The sequence below is a fragment of the Camelus dromedarius genome, chromosome 9, assembly GCF_036321535.1.
Source record: "Camelus dromedarius isolate mCamDro1 chromosome 9, mCamDro1.pat, whole genome shotgun sequence".
NCBI classification, from domain to species: domain Eukaryota; kingdom Metazoa; phylum Chordata; class Mammalia; order Artiodactyla; family Camelidae; genus Camelus; species Camelus dromedarius.
The window spans coordinates 14,553,789-14,568,403 of record NC_087444.1 but is presented as its reverse complement, the minus strand read 5'-3'; the positions used below and the strand labels follow the sequence as shown (position 1 = coordinate 14,568,403).

The 14,615-nt window shown below is 49.4% G+C and overlaps 2 protein-coding genes across 3 annotated transcripts in view; both read right to left on the bottom strand.

The window, feature by feature from the left end:
* The window catches only part of GNAI3 (G protein subunit alpha i3), a 38,223-nt gene extending 36,300 nt beyond the window's left edge, over positions 1–1,923 (bottom strand). Inside the window, exon 1 of the mRNA XM_031457758.2 lies at positions 1,671–1,923. Coding sequence (XP_031313618.1) covers positions 1,671–1,788 — 118 coding nt within the window. The 5' untranslated portion in view covers positions 1,789–1,923. The remainder of the gene's footprint in view (positions 1–1,670) is intronic.
* Positions 1,924–4,844: 2,921 nt separating this feature from the next.
* GPR61 (G protein-coupled receptor 61) lies at positions 4,845–11,725 on the bottom strand. Of its 2 annotated transcripts, XR_004138750.2 has the most exons (4): positions 11,334–11,725; positions 8,434–8,551; positions 6,006–8,198; positions 4,845–5,333 (listed from the first exon to the last, which is right to left on the bottom strand). XR_004138750.2 is itself a non-coding variant. In XM_031457757.2 (3 exons), the coding sequence occupies exon 3, from the start codon at positions 7,610–7,612 to the stop codon at positions 6,257–6,259; it is 1,356 nt and encodes a 451-aa protein (XP_031313617.1). In that variant the 5' UTR covers positions 7,613–8,198; positions 8,434–8,551; positions 11,334–11,725; the 3' UTR covers positions 5,859–6,256. The 2 variants fall into 2 exon arrangements, 1 of the variants encoding a protein (XP_031313617.1); XM_031457757.2 differs by lacking the exon at positions 4,845–5,333 and having other exon boundaries at positions 5,859–8,198.
* Positions 11,726–14,615: the final 2,890 nt, after the last annotated feature.

Here is a 14,615-nt window from a genome sequence, read left to right as displayed (position 1 = left end):
AATGCCTTGAGTATTATGGTTTATATCGAACATCTGAAAGACCCCCAAGGAGCAAAGTTCAACACCAGCTAGTTCATGCTGGTTAATAGCATATATTTAAGAAGCACCTACTGTCTGCTAGTGATCATGCTCATTCACAAATGACAGCTATTACACAGAGAGAGGCAGTCTGGAACTTCAATTTGAATTCATACATTTTCTAAGATCAGGTATTTAAACTGAAAGCTCAAGCTCCAAAGCATAACTTTCTCCCTTTATCCAGAAAGCTGTTACCAGGGCTTCTGCAATCTACAAATCATCAAACATGTTAACATTAAGAGACTAGCATGGGCCCTGAGACCATCCTGGACTACAAAATAAACCTCGGGTTACGGTGGTGCATTCTGTTCTCTGGAGCTTTACACCATAAAAATTTGGCACTTCTCCTAAAGCAACTTCTTTTTCTCAAAAATCAATTGTTTTAAAAAGTAAAGTTCTACTGTTTATAGAAACCATTACTCTTACTTATTCTTCCCTAACAGATCCCTAGAAAATACTAATAGTGAAGAAATGAGGCTTGATTTATTGGTAAGCTGATACCGGGGTATTTTATATGGTTTACTGAGCCTCTAAAAACCAGTCTCTCAAAAATTCTAAAACTAATCATGCTGAGTAAAATGCATCTGACTGTACATAAAAGCTACTTAAAAATGAATGTCAAGTAAAATAAACAGCAATTCCTGAAGCCAATATTTTTAGTTTGAAGAAATGAAAAAACATAAAACAGCTTACCAGAAGCCTGTCATTCTCACACTTTTTATAGCAAATATGTCCAATTCCATAATTTATCCTAAGATAACTGCATTCCCACTGCACATCATCCCCAGCAACCTCCAGCAACTCCCACTGTGTAAATCTACTGTCCATTACATCTTATGCCACAAACCTCAAACAAGCCAGTCCTTATATTTCCTCAGCTCACACCACCTCCTCCTTATAAAAACAAGGGAAGAAGTTATAAAATCTTAAGAGAATAAAAATAATAGAAGACTGGATAAGTACACACAGGCTCTGCACCCAAGCTCTTTTCCTTTATACCTGAGACCCTGTCATTTATCTCGACCACACACCTTCGTGTTCCTGGATAACTCAGGGTTCCTCCGCCTTACCGACAGTTCAAAATGCCCATTCTCCAATAAACGACAGGGTCCTAAGTGACCGCTCTGTCCCAGCCCCTCTCTATTTATATTAATCATTCAAGCCTCCCAGCTCTATTCTGTCATAAAGTTATCACCACGCTCCAAACTCACAAACCATTATACAATCTCCATACCAACTCACTCCAACCCCTCCCGTGCAAAACCTTCCCTAATATCAGCTCATCCTTTATGAGCTCTTCCCATGTTCCTAACAGTCTCAACGTCCTACTGGACCACACTCTCAATCTCTCTTCGTTAATCGCAATTCCAGCATGGAGTCACACCCTCTCTCCAGCCTAATTCTTACAAACCCAAAACCCCACCCCTCATCACGCCCTTCGGGGCCTCAGCCACCAACCTCACACCCCGCCTCATGCCCGTCACGCCCTCCAGACCCTTCGGGGTCCTTACCACCCGCCCCGACCCCCCTCAGAGCTCCCCAAGGCCTGGGCCCTCCGGGACACCCCGCCAGCCCCGCCCCCAGCCCCTCACCAAGCAGCAGCAGCTTCACTTCTTTGGCCGCTTTCTCTCCGTCCTCCCGCAAGTTGCGGTCGATCATCTTGCTCCGCTCCACCGCCGCCTTGTCTTCGGCGCTCAACGTGCAGCCCATGGCGGCGGCGGAAGAGGGGACTGGGCCCGGGCTCACTCACACACCACGGAGACTGCGACTCGGCCGGCTGAGATACCGTCTACTGCTGGGCGGCGGCCCTCTCCGTCAGCTCCCGGAGCACCCGAAGGAACCGGATATCCGTCGTTTTACGACACTTCCGGCAACGCCCGGCGGCTATTACGGCTCGGGCCTCTTTAGCTGAGGTAGGGGAGGTGCAACCGAAAGCGGAAGTACGGAAAGAGGGAAGGTGAGGCTGAGCGGCGGTTCCTTGAAGTAGAGAGGCCGTGTTGAGCTCGCCTTGCGCGGTTCGAACTTTGTCCCCTTTCACCTTTTCGGCTACTTTATTTGGATGAATGTAGAAAAACCAGCGACTTGTTTCTCCAATTCATGGCACCCTCCCGAGGTTATACAGCCAGCTTTAGTTGGAGGTAGGAAGTAGGGATTCTCAAATAAAAGCCCACAGCCTGCTCCGGTGTTTCTGCTGGGAGTTTCTCCCTGGCCAGTAAAGCTCCTTAGATCTCTGGCTATGGAGACCCGGGGCCCTTGCCCAAGTGTAGGACACTTCTTTGGCGGGGTAGTCTCAGCCAGATCTATGGAATGACAATTATGAAGCCTGGGCCCCGGCCACCCTCCACATTTGAGATATTTGAAGACCGAAGACCATGCCTACGTCTTTATCGATCTCTTTCTGCCCTCTCCTCTGTCCTACCGCCTCCTGCTCTCAAGAGGTACCTTGTGTGCTTGAGAGTTGCCCAGCCCCTACGTTGGCAAAAGACCACTTGAAGTCGCTAACAGATCCTGTATTACCTGAAAGGTAAGCATGTAATCCCTCCATAAAATTTCCATGCTCCCTTTCTCCAACACAAGCCAGTTTTAGTGCTCACAGATCGTCCTGCTTCAGGGGCTTAGGACTTACACCAAGAACAGCCAACCAAGGTCCCACACCCCAAAACAAAGCAGTGCATCCTGTGAATCTCCTTCTAAAATTTCCTGTTGCAGTATCACACGAAAAGGGAAGTTCTAGTAAAATTTGCCTTTCATCTATAGCAGTGCCTGAAAGTTGACATACCCTCTGAAAGCCTCAGACTGATAGCCTTTTTCACTCTGAATCCTAGATACTAGGGTGAAGGTGGCCCTAAATTATCTTTACTTCCATATAGCCCCACAGATACTCTCACCATATAGTCTAGGGAGGGGAACTCTTGTAGCCCCCAAGACCTTTCCCTGTGATTAAAAATTATTTTCCTAACAGGGAGGGTATAGTTCAAGTGGTAAGTGCATGCTTAGCATGCATAAGGTCCTGGGTTCAATCCCCAGTACCTCTAAAAAGAAATAAACCTATCCCCCCCCAACAAGATAAAAATAATTAAGTAATACAATAATAAATAAAAATATTTTAAAAATTATTTTCCTAATAGAATCTAAACCTTAGAATATAAGGTCTGATCAGAAAGCTCTATATGATGATTGATGGTCATTAGAGGGATTTCTTGAGAGCCACCTTAAACAGACTTGTCCAACAAAACTTACAATTCCAGTTCTTCAAAGTTCAAAGTCTCCTACTCTTTCTCAAGTGACTGTTAGAATAAAAGGGACTGCTTTCCCATAGTCAATACTTATGGGGAAAAAGGGCAAGAGGAAAGGGAAGAAAAACCAATATTTATTGAGTACCTATTTGCCAGGCATGGCTAGGTGCTTCCAAGTGTCATCTCTTATTCCTCACAACAACCCTGTGAGGTAGGTAATGTTATCCCCATTTTTACAGATGAGGAAATAGGCTCAGAGAAATTAAGCATCTTTTCCAAGTTCACACAGTGAGTAAGAAGGTATAACTCCAAATTTACCCCTTTTCTACCATGCCACTATAAGATGTTACCTGGGAGACCTGACAACAGAAGGTTTTCCTGTAGGACTGAGGGTTTCCCTAGCATCACAGGGTGCAGGAAAAAAATAACTTGAGAGCATGGTGTTCTCAACCTGTTGATTTCTTTAGTGGTTGAGAGATCAAATTTTTATCCAGGAACAGCTTTCACAGCTAGGAATTACATATGGAACTTTATCAAGAGACCTTGGTGACTAGAGAACTCCAGAAGGTGGTCATGACAGAAATTGTTGGGCAAGTTCTCAGCATAATAGAAGAGAAAATTTTATTTCCTTCATGATCAACTTAGGGTAAAATAAATGGTAAATGAATCAGCATGTGTCAAATTCTGTAATAAACGCCAGTGAGATCACAGTGTCAGGAAATTTCAGCCTGAATTAGCGATATCCTTGCACTTAAAATTTTCTCCTTTGATGTATGTGAAGAAAGGGTTGGAGGGCAAAGTCAAAGGAAAAGACAAAATAAATTAACAAAATGGCTGCTAGGCAATTTTTAATGCCCCTCCCCCCTTACACACCTCTTTCCTATTTCCACTGGACTCACACTGCCACCTGCTGGCAATGCTTGCTCATCAGTGATTGAAAGTTTTCCCTCTGTCTGAAAATGAGATTCCTCCCTTGTAAGTGTATCTTAAAAGGGAGGAGAGAAAGGGAGAGAAAATGTTTTTCAATCACAAAAGACTCTGCTCGATGTATATACTATTTAAAGGATTTCCTCAGTGTAATAGGCACTGGACTAGAGGAAGTCCAGTCGTAGGAAGAAAGAAACCTGGAGATTTTCCTAGATCTAAAGGAGGAAAGCTGCCCAGTTTCATTTAGTAAATTATTTTCTTCAACCAGAGTTTCATTGACAACCCGCACACCTTCCATTCTGCAGGAAGCCTCCATATAGGCATCTTGCTGCAATGGGCTGAACTCTCAGAAGTTAGAGCCATGAACATATTCTTCAATATATTTCTTAAACACATCCTATAGTACTTCACCAGATGTAAATGCTCTGTCAAAATACAAGGTACCTGATCAAATTAGACTATGAACTCCTGGAAGGCAGTGACTCCACATCCTCTGTGAGTCTCACAGAATAGAGTATTCAACTATTATGCACTGAGTTGAACTAAAGGAGTCAATGTTGATATCAGCATAACTTTTTATAATAAAAATTATTTATTGGCTGTTCAAAGGGGAAACTATCCCATTCCCACCAGCCCATCATCCCCTTTGAAGCTCAGTGAGCCCGGAATTTTTTCAAATACAGGTCACACCACCGTCTGGTCCTGCCTCGACCCCTTTAATGTTACCTGATTGAATTGAGGGAAGTGGATGGACAGGTAGTCCCAGATGGGAATCCTGTCCAGTTTGCAGTTATTCCCTCTCCCTTGAATATACCCCCACCAGTAACAACCAACACAGTGCCTACAGTATCAATCAGTGAACAGTTGAGCCCAACTCCTCTGCCTCTCCAACCCCGGGCTACAGATAGGAGAGAGATTTAGGTCTTTGTCACTGAAGCTAATTTTGAGAGCGATGAATGGGAGTAGGGGAGGCATTTAATGGACCATGGAAACCCCACCTTTCCAGTTCCCAACGTTAGTCTCTTGTACCCGATTGTCCAGGGGATTGGCGATGGGTCACTGCCATGAGGAGAGAGATCAGGGAGGCCAGTTCTGGAAAAAAAAAAAAAGATTTACAGTATTATTGGTCAGGGTGATTAGGGCCCTGTCTGTATCCAACCACCTTACCAATTCAAATGCTAACTCCCACCTTCAGCCATGCAACCCCCAATCTTTCTCTACTTCTTTATCCTAAAAGACAAGGAGAAAGAGCCATCCTGCTTTATTCTTGCCTCTGCTAAGATTAAGCCCCAAACTTGATCTCCCATGTGCAAGAGAGGTGGAAAAATAGAACAGAAGGGCTGTTCCTGGAAAGTAGAAGAGAGCTGCAGTCAGCTTTCCTACCTTCTACTCTGTGTGCCCTGAATGCTAGTTCCCCTTGCTTCTGGCCAAACTGAAGAAAGGAATATTCCCAGCTAGTCCTCTCACTTTAAGGAAATCTCAGGTCTAAAACTAGAAAAAGATGTATTAATTCAAATGGAAACACTTGGCTATAATTTAGTTCTGTTTAAACCTAGCAAGGAAATGAGAAGATGGGTCATTTTCTTACCTTGCTTAGGTGCAGTTTCTGCCCTGGACAATTACACTGAAAAATGAAATATCCTAAGGGGTCCCCAGAATAACTCCAAGCCTGGCCTGCTGTCCTGTATCTTCCAACTCCTACCCTTAGAGTTTCCCTGTTTTCTGGGGCATGGAAAGTTCACTGGTTGAAAGGCATCATCTCACCTTCACGACCCTTTATTCTCGTCACCATCTCACCAGGTTCCCTCCCCCAGTAGTCAAGGGTCAAAGCTGTGTCCAAGGCTTTTGCCACTCATCCATCCTGTTGGCTCTGCTCCTGACCCAGAAAACACTAAGCAAAAGCTGTGTGCAGAGACCCCAGCCCCGGCTAGCTGGGAAAAGGTGGTCCCACAAGGAGTTCCTTGCAGTCATAACCAGCCCCCAGCCCCATCTCCCTCCAAGTGTCCATCAGCCCATCATGACTCCAGTCGCGGTGAGGGGGCAGGACGGAGGTAGCTGTCCGACATGATGATGTCGCTGGTGAGCTGTTGCTCCAGAAACTCAGAGGTCTCCTCGGCTATCTGGCCTGGAATTCGAAAGTCAACAGCAGGTGGCTCCTGCTTGGGGCTGGGTACGGGTCGGGAAACCCAGGACTCCGTGGGACAGCCAGTCGCCTGAAGAAACTGCAGGAAGTTCTCCTCAATGGAGCCCTCCCGGCTCGGCAGCCTCAGCTCCTCCTCTGGAGCCTGCTTGAAAAAGCAGACAAACTGCTTGCTGAGCTCCCCCCGAATCTGCCGATTGAGACATCCATAGAAGAAAGGGTTGGAAGTGAAGCAGAAGTAGCCAATCCAAGTCACCACATTCTCCACCTGCCCAGTCGACATGGGCTGAGCACTTAGGGCAACATAGAGGTGAAAGGAAAAGTAGGGCAACCAACAGAGCAGGAACTGTCCTCCCACGGCCAGGAGGACCACCGCTGCCTTCCCTCCCCCAAACGTCCGGTGCGGGGTGGTCTGGGGCGCCCCCGAGCTGGTGACCATAGTGGAGCGGCTGCTGAGAGACTCAGAGCGTTGCCGGGGCGTCTCCATCCACGTGGGCAGCGGTCCGTGCTGCATGGCAGCCACACGGGCTACTCGGAACATGCTGCAGTAGACCACAAGGATGAGAAGCAGGGGCAACAAGAAGTAAAGGACAGCAAAGACCACCACAAAAAGCTGGCAGTAGGCACTGTGGCTCCATTGAAGTGAGCAGCCTAGGGGTACACTGGGAGCTCCTTCCTCCCGGGAGACCCTTCCTAACACTGGCACAGAAGCCATGGCCAAGGCCTTTACCCACACACCCACCAGAACAGAGGCCACCAGCCCTAGTGTCATGCGCACCTCATAGCGCATGGGGTGGACCACATAATAGTAGCGCTCCACGTTGATGGCCGACACCGAGAGAATGGCCAGGCTGACAAAACATACGCTCAGGAACAAGTAGAGGCGGCAGGCGACCTCCCCAAAGAGGTCATGGTCAAAGAGGGCAGAGCTGGAGAGCATAGCCAGGGGCATGAGGGTCAGGGCGGCCAGCAGGTCCACCAGGCAGAGGTGGAAGACAAAGACAAATTTTCGGAGAGCGGGTGTCTTGGCGATAACAGCCATCACAGCAGCATTGCCAGCCACAGCGGTCAAGTCCAGCAGGAGCATGAAGAAGAGGGCCACGGATTCTGAAGCCACGTCCCGCAGCCCCACCTCTGGGACTCCACTGGCAGTAGAAGGACCTGGGGTTTGAGGGACCCTCCCTAGAGTGGAAGAGTTCCCTGATGACTGGGGGATGGGTGAGGACTCCATGGGGCCGAAAGAGGACACCCAGGGCACCTCCTATCACAGGCCCATCCCCCATCCTAGTCCAGTGACCCTGGGTTGGCAAGCCCAGGCCCAGGCTTCCCAGTTTTCTGTGTGTGTTGAGAAGGGAGGGGAGAGCGCCTCCTGCTGGAGCCTCTTGGGCAGGCTCTTATTGCCAGCCTTCAAGGCCAGTGACTGAGGGCTCAGGAGTTAGCTCCCAGTCCACCCTGGTGACTTCAAAGAAGCAGGAAAGTGAGAGATGCAGGAGCCTCGCCCACTCAACACTCCACCTTCTGAGTGGTGCCCAGCCCCTTCTTTTCCACTTCCTTTCCTCTGTTCTCCACACCCTTCTCCCCTTTCAAGGACTGTTATCCAGAGATTCTAAATCCACGGTTTCCTTTTCCCAGGGTCCAGCTGAGCTTCAGGATAGTGCCCCAGTTTAAGATTGCTTATGTAAATTTCCTAGTTTCTGGTCTCCTCAGAATGGCAGGAGCTGTTGGGGAGAAGGAGCATAAGGTTTGGTTTCCAGTCCCAGGTCTGGGAGTTATTAACTCTGTGATGCTTCTGAACTGCAGTTTCCTCATAAAGCCATCTGTAAAATAAAGGGAATAATGCCTACTTCACAACTGTGTTTGGAAGATGATGTGAGATTTATTAATAAAAGTACTAATAATGAACAATGAAGTATATGGTGCTTTCCACATGCCAGGCCCTGTTCTAGGCTCTCAACTCACTTTAATCCTTATACAACCCTATGAGGTAGATACAATTCTTATCCTCATTTTGCAGTTGATAAAACTGGGGCCTACAGAGATTAAATAACTTACCAAAATTCACACAGTTAGTTAGTAGCAAGGTCCAGGTCCTCAGCCAGGTGGCCTGGCTCCAGGGCCAGCACTCCAGCCCACCATGCCGTGCTGCACTTGCTGGTGCCCTCCACCGTGGCTGGAACATAATAGATATTCAGTAAATAGTTGTTGAATTTGAACCATCTCTAAACATGTCTCTCACTGCACTGGGGCTACCACTAGGGAGAGATCATCTGAAAAGTGGAAGGACTGCACTTTAGTTTGCTGTGACACCACCACCCCCTGGACAAAGAGCTTCCACTTGGGGAGTGTTGAGAAGGAGCAGTGAGAACAAAACGTCCCAGCTGGAAGGAAACTCATCCAGCCTCCATTGCTCTCGAAGCCACAAGGGCATAAGTCACATGAAGGCTGCCCTTCCCCATGTACTCGTTAACTTCCCAAGTCACTGTGTCCCCACAGGTGGGAGAGGAGCTGCATCTATCCTCCCAATCCCCAGGGCCCCAGATCTCTGGTCATGAGTTGACCATCAAAGGACCCCTGGCCAAAACCCTCCTGTTCCTGGTCTGTTACCACAGTCCCAGAACAAGGAGGGAGGAGTAGGCATGTGTGTAAGAGCAGGGTAGGTATGTGGGGTGGAGGTGGGGGTAGAAGGGGATGAGCATAAAGCAGAGAGGAAAATTGGAAGAAACTGGCAAAGGAAGACATCTAGGGGTTCAGGGTCTCTCATTTCTACCTGATCAAATGGCAGATCAAAGCTGTTTGATGTGTCTCATCCATGCTGAGTTTGCATGGAATTGAAATAAGCTGCCCAATGTACAGCTGACCCCTGAACAACATGGGTTTAAACTGCAGGGGTCCACTTAACATGCAGATTTTTTTTTCAGTAGTAAATATTACAGTGTTACACTATCTGATCAGTGGTTGGTTGAATGCACAGATGTGGAACGTGGGTTTGGAGGAACTGTGATACAGAGGGTCTACTATAGATTACACCTGGATTTTCCACTGCTTGGAGGGGCCAATGCCCCTCATCCCAGCATTGTTCAAGGGTCAGCTGTAATTTTAATTTTTTAAATTTCCATTTGCTATTTTTGCAGTCCAGATTCCCTCACTACAGTGTGCTAAGGTATCAAAATTAGAAGCAAACTACGGACATGCCAAGTCTGATGGGCTTTCTGCAGACAAGTCAGTTTCCTGAGTCAGTTTCCTTATCTGTAAAATGGGAAGGTTGGACTGGCAGACCTCCAGAGTTTCCATATATGATGACAATTGATGGCTCAGTGAGTTTCTGGGTTACGGAGGGCCTGGTGGTGGCTCAATTAAAAACCTTTTAATTCTCTGACTGCAACAAAGAGGCACATGTTGGGCAGATGGGCCCCCGTCCGCCTCCATAGTTTGTCTTACAATTACCCTTGGTTTTTGGCATTACAACCAACCTCGCTAATTTAACTTCCAGCATGCCATGCATACAATAGTGCTCAATACAACTTTGTGAATTGAATCAAACTCAAATTGATCAACTGAATCCCTGCCCCATAGTACACACTCCAGGAACACTCAGTTCATCAGTTGTGTGCCAGCTAGGGGCCTCTCTTCTGGACTTGAGGCAGCCCTAACTTTGGACAACTACCTAGGGACATACCTCTACCCAGAGATAGCAGACAGTTCATTTCGCAGTTAACATGACCACATAGACTCAGGGTCTGCAGAGAAGGTAAAGAGAAGGCCCAGAACTGGGGCCATCTCTTCTCATAAGACGATCTGTCAGAAAAAGACGTGGAAAGAAAAACCAGGGGAGGCATCCGTGCCCCTTACTCTATACCATGACTACCCGCACCCCTTCTGCCTGGGAGTGGGGCCCAGAAGACATGGCTCTGGGGCCCTGGGAGCTAAAGGAGTAAAGACCTATCATGTCTGCATGGACAGCAGGAGTGTAACTGCAGGGCGCACCCAGGGTCCCAGACAGGGAAGCAGAAGTGGTTTCCACATGGAGATGGAGGGGCGCTCTGCAGCCACGACGGAGCCCTAGGCAAGAAGGCATTGGACATTTCTCTTTTGCACAGCCCTCTCAGCCTTGCCAGTATCTCCACACTGATTCCTAAATTCCAGGACTCCCATTTACCTACTGACAATGGGCCAATATACCTTCTCCCCAGAACTTCCTCACTGATGGACCAGGGTAAAGGAGGGGAGGGCGGTGGTATGATGATTTCATAGGGGAAGCCCAGGGAGCCTCACTCCACTCCCAGATAATATCACTGGGCCTTCTCAAATGCTCATGTCCTCCACCGCTTCCTTCCAACAACCCTTCCCTCACCTCCGGGACCTCTCAGTACCTGGAAGGCTTTGCCACCCTGGGGGCTGAGGTCTGGGTCTCCAGCAGGGGAATGGTCAAGTTACAAATAGCCTTGCTTCAGGATGCAAGATGTACAGAAGCGCCCAGCCCAAGGCCACAGAGGTGTTGTTGGGATTCACATGCACCTGTTTCCCAGATACAGAGCTTCTAGGCCAAGGCCCCAAGCCGGGCCCCTCTTCAGACAACAGTGTGCCCCTCTTAAGCCAGGTAAGATTTCCAGGGGGCTAGAGCACCTCTCCCCAGCAGAGTTGCCTGTCAGCCTGGATGCCAAAGGACCCATTCCTAGGATATAGGATCCATTTCTATGACATGGAGCAAGAGAGATGGGAAACCCTGTCTGTGTGCGGGATGTGAGTACTCCTGCTGGTGGGAGATCAACCCCCATCTCTAGGCTTCAGAGATGCTCACACCCCAATACCACCTTTCGGATACCTGGGAACCCATCCCCTGACAAAACTGCCCACCATAAGTTTGGGTGGGCTGTACCCTTCTGTAGGGTACCTCAGCATTCACCACCAGGCCTGGGTCTGGCCCCGGTCCTGGCCTAGTCGGCAACTCCTACCTTTGCTGAGCAGCTCCCGGCTCCCATGTGATAGCTCCTCTCAGCTGATGCTTCTCCAAGGCTGCTGAAGCCTGAACCACTGCAGTGATCGGTGAGAGGCAGAGCAGGATGCTCTGAGAGCTTCTGGGTCCTAATGGCCTCCTGCTTCCCACCCAGCCCCTTGGAGCCACTTCTGGAGTCAGGAGCCAGGCACTGGCACCCCCAGACAAGGTGCCCAGGAGTGGGCCCAGCCCCTCCACTTCTCTCAGGTTGCTGGAGTGATAGCTCAAAAGCCTAGAGGGGGCAGGTGACGGTAGGCAGGGGAGACCGTCCTGGCCAGCCTGATGACATAAAAAGAGCACTCAGAGTCAAAAAATCCAGGTCTGAGGCCTGGCCCTGGTACTTTCCTGCTGTGTGTCTTCGGGCAAGTCACTTGCCACTTCTGGCCTTGGTTTCTTATTTGTTCAGGGATAGAGATAGCATAGATGATCCCTGAAGTTCCAGACAGCCCTGCCATTGCATGGTCCTGGGACATCAGAACCAAGGTGCTTTTTTAGTAGGCCAGTCAGTGCAGACACAGAGCCACAGGGTTGGGTCTGGCAGCGCCCTGGCCTCCAGGGTGTGATCCAAGGTTTGGCTCCTTTGGAAGCTGCCTGTGTAGAGAGGACGGGTTTAGTTAGGAGTGGTGGTCATGTTTGAAGGGGAGCTAAGGTCCTTGTCCCAACCTTGCACTTACCCCTCAGAAGGTGCACTGCTATTGTTTTAGATCGTATGTTCACATGGTGTGGGTCTGTGAGAGCTGGTGGAGGTGGCGGAATTGAGCCACCCTGTGGTACCAGCACAGCACCGCTCCCTGCAGGCAGCTTGGGTGGCAGGCACTGGGGAAGTCTCTGACTGGTCTGGGCCTGTGGGAACGAATAGAGCTAGAGAACATTACCCACAGAAGGTCCAAGGCCAGGCAATGAGCCTTTATAGGCGGGATGAAGGGGCATGGCTTCCCACTAGCTAGGAAGAACACAGTTCCCTAGGTGGATGGCTGATACCCAAGGATAGGATCCGAATGCTGTAGAGCTGTAAGACATCCTACAGGCCAAGGCATCCAAATTTCTGAGGCCCAGAGAGGTGAAGAGATTTCCCAAGGCCACTCATGGTGGAGCCATGAGCCTAGACAAGGAATTCAAGCATGATACCCACCCCAGAGCCCTCTGCCCTGAGACTCCACTATCTGGGAAGTCTTGTTGCTAAAAAGAAACAAAGGGGATTCTGGAAGTGTTTACTAGATCCAACCCAAAGAGCCTTAAGAACAATTAATTACCCAGGGAACTCAGAGGGGACAAGGTGGCTGCCCCAGGCCCCAGGTCAACAACAAACAGGCCACTGACCAGCCCAGACCCAACACAGTGATCTCCACTATTCCCAGCCACCCTTTCTTGCGCTCTCCTGAGTGCCTGGTGCTTCATCTACAGAACTTCAATCCTCACACCGGTTCTGCGAGGCAGCCACTACTCATCGTATTTTATAGATGAGAAAATGGGTACCAGGGGTGAAGTGAATTTTCCCAGATCACACAGCTAGTAAGTGCCAGAGCCAATATTTGAATCCAGGTCTGTTTGAAACCAAAGCATTTACTCTTTCCTCCACGCCCCCATGGCTTCTCTGGAGGCCTGGCATGAGTCTCTGGACTGAAGCCCTAAAGCTAATTCTATAGAAGTGGCCACTGTCTTCCAGGAAACAGCCTAAAACAAAATTAGATACACCTGAGTAAAGGGAAATCAAATTAAAACCTGTAAAGAGCAAAGTGATTTTTATCAAACCCTGTGCTGGCGTGTTGGCAAGATCACTGGTATCAGTCAAACCCTCTGGGATCAGGTAAATCCTGTCCCTGATCAGCATCCATGTCATTCCTGCAGGGGCCCAGCCCAGACTGACATGGCCACCTTCCAAGGATTTCACAAAGAACCAGAGAGAACTCGGGTTCATCAGAACAGGATTACAGAAACACCACTGGATTGGTCAGAAAACCTTGGTTCTATCTGGGCTCTATTCTACTGGTTGACAGTAAGACCTTGGCCTGTGAGTTGGCCATCTGTGTCTTAAAATGGGCAAAATTCTTTACTTCCCAGCTTGTCTAATAGAGATAGGAAACCTGTAACACATAGCCTGCTTCTCAGGGTTGAGGAAGCCTGTACAGTTACTCTGGCTGGCCAAAAACAACCAGTGTGGTGGCCTGCGGGCAAAATCCCCAGGCCCTGAGGCCCCTCCCAGAGAGCCTTTGGGAGAAGTGGCTGTAAGGAGACAGTGGACCCTATAGCATCTTCTCAGTTGCTGGAAGCCACCTTGGCTCAGGAGAGGAGGAACTCGCTAGCCTGGCCTGGAGGCAGCTGATAACAATGACAACAATAAGGTGATGATACTAGCTCTCGAGGGCCAGTCTGCGTTCTCATCAAATGACCTCAATAGGGGTTTGGGGGAGCTATTGACATTACATCTCCCCACCCCACCCTGCCCACGCCTCCTTTTAGAGCTTAGCTCAAGGAGGTGGGAAGGCCAAGGTGGAGAAACTGGGAGTGGTCCCACAAGCCAGGTCAGAGAGCCATGGTCGGCCTTGCTACATGCATACCCAGGAGCAGGCTCCCGTGAAGGGTCGAGGAGGGGCAGCTCTCTCCTCAGGATCGTGATGGGGCTCTTGGTGCTGAGGTCTGATTTCTCCACCCAGACTTGCTCCTTGGTGCAGCCCTGCCCTGCCCTGCCCATCAGCACCTCTTGACAACGTTATGTCCACCCCTACCCACCCTTTCCTGCCCCCTCAAGGTGAGACCTTGAAGTGGACCAAGTTTATCTTTCATTCATCCATCCACATATTCCATACTCTCTCGATTGCTTTTCATGTGCCCACACCCTGCTCCCTGGAGCCCCTCATCTGCTTAGTGGCACCCACTGCCCCCCTTCTCTGCTCTCTCTGCCTCTGTCAAGACCTGCTCTCACGAAAGAGGCTGATAATTCCATTCACACTGATAGCAGCTTAATGTGTTCTCTCTCCCAGGAATATTAACAATTTAACAGGGAACAAAGGGAAAGAAGCTGGATGTTGGGATTCCAGCATCAACCAGGGGTGTCCCTGAGAGCCTACAAACACTGGCCTCACCCCACAGGATGCCGACACAGCGCCCTCCCTGCACCCACCACCACCCACATGGACTCCCAACCCTCCCCACGTGGAGAGCTGGCTCACAGCTGGGACCTCCCCACCGCAACGCAGCTCCCGGCTGTCCAGAGCTCCCTGTGCCCGCGCCAGCCCTGGCT

Coding starts and splice junctions, on each gene's coding strand:
- GPR61 (XM_031457757.2), bottom strand. CDS start 7,612: ATGGAGTCCTCACCCATCCCCCAGTCATCAGGGAACTCTTCCACTCTA.